Here is a 7,345-nt window from a genome sequence, read left to right as displayed (position 1 = left end):
TATATTTCGACCGATGCTTTTGCTCATGAGGCTAAACCCATAAACACTTCAAACCTTAAGAGCCATCGGAGGGTTTGTCCAATCGATAACATCAAATTCTTGAATTAGTCGAGGTGCATGCAAACTAATTCGGATGTCCGTTTATCAAAAATGTGCTTCCCCCACTCTGTTATCAAAAGCCGAATTTTAATATTGGCATTTTTTTTCCCTTCACAAAAGTGAGAGCGTTAGCACAATGAATAGTAGTAAGATAATTATCACGATTTGATGCTTCTCCATAAGCTTCTCTAACCTGTCTATTGAAATCAAATTTTACAAATCACTTCATCTAATCTCATGAAAAGTTAGTTAATTTGTTTCTACAGTTGAATATTTAAGATCAAATTCTCGTCGGTCGCGTTTGTTTCATGGGACAATTAACGAAATAATATTTAATCTCATATGGTAATAATGGTATAGTATCTTATCGGGCTAATAATAATGGAATTAAATAATTAATAGTACCATAATTCCCGATACATATCCCACGCTGTGTACAAACATCTGCTATATATATTTATTTAAGTTGGGGCCAAAAATGTTTTAACCAATGCCTATAAAATACTAAAAATAGAATAGCACGTGATTCATTGGATCGACATAACTGATTTCTCTCGAGCAATACTATAGTGCTAGTTAACATAATCTTTCGGTAGAACTCTTCGAATGCTTGGTTTTCATTATCTAAATTATTCTTGATACCCTTTGCATCAGATAAGTACTCTCTTTTTTTTTTTTTTTCCGGGGATAAGTACTCCTTGCCGCGGCCAAAAGTTACATAATTTAAGAAGGTGAAACCGTCTTTGAAGCAAACCCGAAACTAGTAAAATTTGCGAAAGTGGATTTTAAGAGTGCAAACGTTATACGAGGATTGAGAAGGAAAGCTGTTGACATGTGACTACGCTGCAGCCTGTAGAACCTCCAGTGCCCGAATAAAGAGAGTGGTTGAGCGACCAACCGTTACAACAGTCAAACTTTAAGCTCGACCCCCAAGAGAGAGAGAGAGTTGAGATCACCTGTGTGAAGTTCACGCCACCGCTTTCTGTTATCCAGTGTCGTGTCGTGTTTGGTAGTGAATCATCGGAGAACAGGATCCACGTGGGTTGTTTTTCAATCTGACTAGAATGCACTCCATTCTCAATTATATTCCCCAAACAGTCCCCTAATCTTTGCCCCCTCTGCCTCCCCCTTTTGCTTGCAGTGCAACTCAAGTGCACTTCCCAGCTTCATCTCCACACTGCTGAGCTTCTCTCTCTCTCTCTCTCTCTCTCTCTCTCCTCATTTTGTGTGCAAGTTTTTTTTGAGAGAGAAAGGGGTGTAAGAGATTGGAGAGAAAATGAGTACAGGAACAAGCACATTTGTGATCAGATGGATCAACTTTCTCACAATGGTATGTGCCATTTTCAGCTTCTGCTCTTTATAATCGACAACTTCATTCCATTGATTTTCATAAAAGATCATCCTTTATGCCCTTTAACAGTATTTTGAGCTTTCATCCTGCTGTTGAGAAGCTGCCCCGAGTGGGTTTGCTTTTGTGTCTCTTGTTCATTACTAATGTCTGGTTTAAATCTTTTTATTTTTTATTTGTATTTATGTTGGGTTTTGCTCACTGTTCTTGAATTGGGAACTTTACTATCCAGAGATTTTCTTGAAAGACCCTCTTCTGTATTTATTTGTGTGAGCTTTTTATCTGCTGTTCATAAGCTGCCCCTTGTGGGTTTTTTTTTCTCCCTCTTGTTCCTTATTAATGTAAATCGTAAACCCCAAGGGATTTGGTGAATTGGGCATTTGAAAGCAATAAGTCCTTGTCCTTCGTGAGGTCGTGTGTTCGAATCGCACGGAGGCCAAACATTCCATGTCTTGGGCCACTAGAGGGTTTGCGTGGTCGTTGGGGCCACTAGAGGGTTTGCGTGGTCGTTAACTTCAGGACTTGGGAATTAGTTGAGGAAAAAAATCAATGTCAGCTGTTAATCTTCTAGATTTGTGTTGGGTTTTGCTCAATGTTGTGTATTTTACTGTCATTGAGTTGAATTTGGGGTTCTAATGTACATTAGTTCAAGATTGGTACTGTTGGTTGAAATTTGAATTCCTTAGGGCAGTATTTGGGCAGAGGATTTGTCGAGGGTTTTTTGGGGTGGGGGAAAGGAATATGTAAAGAAAACACAAGTGAAGAAGCTAATTTAGTTCTTCGGCTTTCCTGTCATGTTCTGTTCTCTCTCATAACTCGTTGACAAATTTATGATCCGAACACAGCCTAGCACTTTGTTTTTAAGTTGTAGAAAGAAAGGGACAGGCAGACCGGAATTATCTTCCCACCATCTCTTTGTTTGGAACTTCAAGAAAGAGGAAAGAAAGGAACAAAAACACGTGCAAGACACGTTCGACTTTCTCTAGGATTTCCCTCCTACGTATTTTTCTTTCCTTTCCTTTTCCCAATTTTAAAAAGAACATAAATTTTGCCGTTCCACTGTTCTTGAAGCAAAAAATCATTGTGGTTGTCGTTGCGGTAGAATAAAATTGTGGATATGCTAACTTCCATTGGCTATTGTTCTGTTTGGTAGTTCTAGTTTTTGTGCCATTCACTCCAAATATTCCAAAAATTATGACAGGTGTGTTGTTTTTACCTTTGGTTGTTTAAATTTCAATCTTCCTTGCAGCTATTAGCAGTCGTTGTGATGGGTTTTGGAGTATGGATGAGCACTCATCATGATGGCTGTCGGAAGTCTCTCACTCTCCCAGTTCTAGGCCTAGGTGCTGTCATATTTGTAGTGTAAGACTTGCATTCCTCGGAATTTCAGTGATGCCTTCTGTTAGTTCTGGTATTTTTTGTTGGATGCTTAATGTTTTATATAGTTACAAAGACTTGTTTTTGTTTGATATTAGATCCATAATTGGCTTCTTGGGCGCGTTGAAGAAGAACTCCATATTGTTATGGATTGTATCCTTTGCATTTGATTTTCTTGATGTATATTATACATTGGGATGGGTTTTGAATTTTACTTCTTTTCCCTGCTTTTCCTTTTGTTTCACCTTCCTTAACTCTCTGGCATTCAGTATTTGATCATGTTGTGCTCCATTTTGGTTGCAATTTTGGTCTTCACTGTTTTGGCGTAAGTATCTCTGGTGCAAAAGATGGATTGATTTTCTCAAGAAAGCTTTTGTTTCTCTTATCTTTAGTAGCATTTCTTCATTAAAATTTAACTCTCACTTTGCATATCTTTGGAAGTTAAGCATTTTGCTTAGTTAGTTTGAAAATATAACTACAGTACTTTACAAGCATTATTTTAGTCAAATACTATAAATTACTGGTCTTCCTTTTTATTCCCCTTCCCCTTCTTGTACTCATTTTGATCAACCTCCTTTTTTCTCTCTAATGTGGATATGCAGCTGAAAAACTTAATCTTTGATATCGAACATATAGTCAATGTCTAAGTTAATTGTGCTCCATTTTGTGATTCTGACTTGTGACATCGGCTTTAACTTAGTGAACATAACTTCCTAACACTTTTCAAAGGTTTTCCTTTGCATGAGGTTCTGGGGTCAAATAAATTGAAGAGGTGGGGAAATGACTATAGGAAGAGGACATGACACTTAAATGAGAAGCTAACTAGGATTGTAGTATTTAGTCACTGTAGTTCAAATTCGAGAATGGATGGTATATAGAAACACAAATAAAAGTAAAGAATACAGGGAAAAATAATGAAATCTTCCAGTTGCTGGTATGCAACTTCAGGCAGGGGCTTTAATCTTCATGTTTATTAATGGCTGAAGAGCATGAACAAACACTCACATATCAGAGTAACTCAGAAGGCCTCACTCTCAGACAGTCAATTGTCTATCTTTGACAACATTCAGTGATTAGAAAGGCACAGCTAACTTTCACTACATCATAGTTGATGTTCTTTGCATTTTACTTTTCCTATTATATAGTTCTATGTTTTGCTGATACGTTAGTCTCTGGGATTGTCCACTTCTCTACATACTCGTAGTATACATACCATACAAACCATTGCGAAATATCTTATGATGGACTGGATTAACTTGTTGCGTTTCAATTTACTGTGTAAATTTTGACAATCAGGCTTCTCTTTTTCATAGTTGACCTATTTTCATGATTCTTGAATTATGTTTGCTTGTAATAAACAAATCAAAGGGTACATCTCAAGTACTATTAGTTCAAGTACACAAGACATAAGTGCACATATGCTAACACCCCTCCAAGCAAATAACTTCGACTAATCTATATGTTTATCTCTGAGATTGCTTTATTTTACAAATAAGGGAATCATTCAGGTAAACTCCTTCCTTTTCTATTTATCTCTCTCATTTTGTAAATCCACGAATAACTTCGACTTCAAAGTGGATTTCTTATGCGAGTAGTGCATTATGACTAGTGCCTGCCAGGTGAATGGAAGCAAGTTCTCTTTCAGCATTCATTAACTTCAAGATTACACAAATGATCAGTGCGTTCTGACCAGTGGATTGTAGACCTGCGCTTGCGTTGTGTTTTTGTCTGAATACACACTCTGAGTATTATTTGATAGCATTGTTCAATTTCTGCTGCCTCACTTTTGTAGGTTTATCATAACCAATAATGGATCTGGTCACAAAGTAGCTGGTTTGAGGTAAGGTCGCCATTGATATTAAAGATAGAATCGTTGCCAATTTTTTCCATTTTCTTCAATACCAAAGCCCTTGTAATGCCTAACGCCTTTGGAAACCAGCTTCAGTTCTATGAGGAGAGAAGTATAAAAGGACGGTGAAGAAGTAAACCGTCAAACCATCTCTCTCCCTGAGGGAGGGAACACTTGTTGCCTTTTCAATGAGCTTACAACAGAACAACAACATAACATAACCCATCTAGTCCCCAATCATTGGGGGTATGGGCGGGGATGATTGGAGACAGACCTAACCTTTGGCAATATATGTACAAAGTGGCTGCTCTTAGAATACCACTGAAATAGTGGCCCCCCTAACCTCCAAGAACCGAGGAGCTACAGGGACGTTTTGTTGTAGAACCATGCCCCCAAATCAAAGCCAGATGGCATCAGAGAGGGCAGGCCTAGAGACCCAAATCAATTTATGTGCACATTACCATGCTTCCTTCATTGATAGTCCAGAGTTTTCAATGCAGCTTGCTCTCATTTAATTGAATATTCTAGGGAAGAAACATTTGAATAGTTTTAGCCACAAAAAAGGGTTGAATTCACACGCTTTGCGAATTTTAGAAGGACTATCTTCATTTCGTTTCAATGTTTTCTTATTGGATGTGTGAACTGGGATTAACTCAATAGTGGCTATTGATGTCTGCGCAGGTACAAGGAGTATCAACTTCAAGATTATAGTTCATGGTTTCTAAAACAGGTGCAAATTGGTCAGTTTTGTGTATTTAGCAGTTTAAGAGTATCAAGAAGAAAGTACCTTATGTAGCTGTTCTTTCTCCATCAACCATTCTTCCTTTTTCCAGCTAAACAACACCCATAATTGGGAACATTTAAGGGGCTGTCTTGTGAAATCTGATGACTGTAACAACCTGTCGAAGAAATATAAGGTCCACTTTGCAACTTTAAGTTCTGTTATATTGTCTGTTAAAGTCACATAATGGCGAAGTTTTCGCCTTTTCATGCAGACACTAAAAGAATACAAAGTGGCAAAACTAACCCCCATTGAGGCTGGTTGCTGTCGACCACCATCTGAGTAGGTTCCTTATCCTTCATCTTCTGAATTATTGGACTTTAGTTTGCCTCTTGTAAGTTTATTTCTAGTCAAGTTACTTCAAAGAGCGAATCTTTTGGAGTAGTATGATTCATTGAACTCAATATGTAATTGTACCGGTGATAAAAGTTTTGCGTCTATGAAAACTGCTTGTAGCTTGCTCCTCTTTCAAACAAAGTACTCCGGAAGCATGAACACTGCATGTAACTGTCTCTTTTCTTTTCTTTTTCTTTTTGTGTGGGTTTGAACTCACTCCTTAGGTGCGGTTATCCAGCTATTAATGCCTCATACTACGACTTGAGTTTTCATCCAATCAGTTCCAACAAGGATTGCAAGCTTTACAAAAATTCCAAGGCAATCAAGTGCTACAGTTGTGATTCTTGCAAGTAAATAATGTTACTCACCCATCTTCTCCCTCCTTTACCTCCTTTACAGCATCTTCATTTCCCTTTCCTTTTCTTTTATCGTGGTTCCAGGGCAGGAGTTGCACAGTACATGAAAACTGAATGGAGGGTGGTTGCAATCTTTAATGTGGTTCTGTTTGTTGTCTTGGTAAGAAACTCTTTTATCTGGTTCAATATCTTACTACTATAATCTGGAGCCATATTTTTATATGTTGCTTCCACAGTCAATTATATACTTTGTGGGATGCTGTGCAAGACGAAATGCAGCAAGGAACCGATCTAAAGTTTGACATGGACCTACTATCTCCACGGGTTTTCGCTCTGCCAGAGATTAGTTTACGTTCCTTATGAATCACACGGTCTATATGAGTTGTTAATTGTTTGTAGTTCTGGAGAAACAGATAGACAACATCATCTGTTCTCAAGCACCGTGTTAGAAATTCATTGCTGGAGCATGTCTATTCTGAATCAATAGAATTTGTGTAAAGGTTTTATCATTTGAGAGTAGAAAAAAGTTGTATGGAATTGCATGATTCTGTGCTTGTAGTGGGGGTGCAACATTGGTTCTTGCATTGCATTATCTGACAACTTGCAAAGATATTGGTACTAAGGAAGTCATGGTAATTTTAATGCATTTAGATAGTGTAGTCTTCCTTTAAGTCTTCCTTTAAATATAAGCAAAGACTTACAACTTACAAGGTTGTAGGTCACTAACGTTTGGATATGCAAACTATGTATTACTTGAAGGGTAATACATACATCTCAGCAATAATTCCAGCATCACAGGAACTCTAGCACCTTCCTCAGGGGTCAGGTTTCCCGTGTCACACCTAAAGTATGTTTTGACATATCAAGGATGGACATAATTCACATGAAAAATGGCGGTCTTCTAGTAATACAGTACTAGTTGGGATGGGAGTTAATTTGGAAAAGTTCTCCATCTGCTTTTCCACCTAACATTCCTCAGAAGCTGCGTTGACCTCCAACTTTATACAAGAGATATGCGCTACTTGACATAGAGTGAGGACCAAGAAGGTATAAATACTTACAAAACCACCTCCAATTTTGAAGGCTCTGAATCTGAATGCTTCATAATGTACAACAAGTGTACTTTCCACAGCATTGTCGACCTGCATACCATTTCTGGTTTTTTTTCTTTTTTGATTGGCATACTCTCTCTCATGTTA

General features: G+C 37.8%; 1 protein-coding gene and 1 non-coding gene across 3 annotated transcripts; one reads left to right on the top strand and one right to left on the bottom strand.

Annotated features, from left to right (window-relative positions):
- The first annotated feature begins 1,097 nt into the window (after positions 1-1,097).
- Positions 1,098-6,792, top strand: LOC131316962 (tetraspanin-10). Of its 2 annotated transcripts, XM_058346544.1 has the most exons (11): positions 1,099-1,429; positions 2,697-2,809; positions 2,923-2,977; positions 3,094-3,149; positions 4,617-4,664; positions 5,355-5,403; positions 5,507-5,590; positions 5,669-5,736; positions 6,015-6,140; positions 6,231-6,306; positions 6,383-6,792. In XM_058346544.1, exons 1-11 carry the CDS (start codon positions 1,376-1,378, stop codon positions 6,446-6,448), a joined length of 795 nt encoding a protein of 264 aa, XP_058202527.1. In that variant the 5' UTR covers positions 1,099-1,375; the 3' UTR covers positions 6,449-6,792. The 2 variants fall into 2 exon arrangements, with proteins under 2 accessions (XP_058202528.1, XP_058202527.1); XM_058346545.1 differs by lacking the exons at positions 2,923-2,977; positions 3,094-3,149 and having other exon boundaries at positions 1,098-1,429.
- Positions 5,043-5,150, bottom strand: LOC131318333 (small nucleolar RNA snoR100). Its single transcript, XR_009197656.1, has one exon. It is a non-coding gene; the product is annotated as a small nucleolar RNA snoR100 (small nucleolar RNA).
- Positions 6,793-7,345: the final 553 nt, after the last annotated feature.

The sequence above is a fragment of the Rhododendron vialii genome, chromosome 2a (assembly GCF_030253575.1).
Source record: "Rhododendron vialii isolate Sample 1 chromosome 2a, ASM3025357v1".
Classification (NCBI taxonomy): Eukaryota; Viridiplantae; Streptophyta; class Magnoliopsida; order Ericales; family Ericaceae; genus Rhododendron; species Rhododendron vialii.
This window is presented reverse-complemented; position numbering and strand designations above follow the sequence as displayed.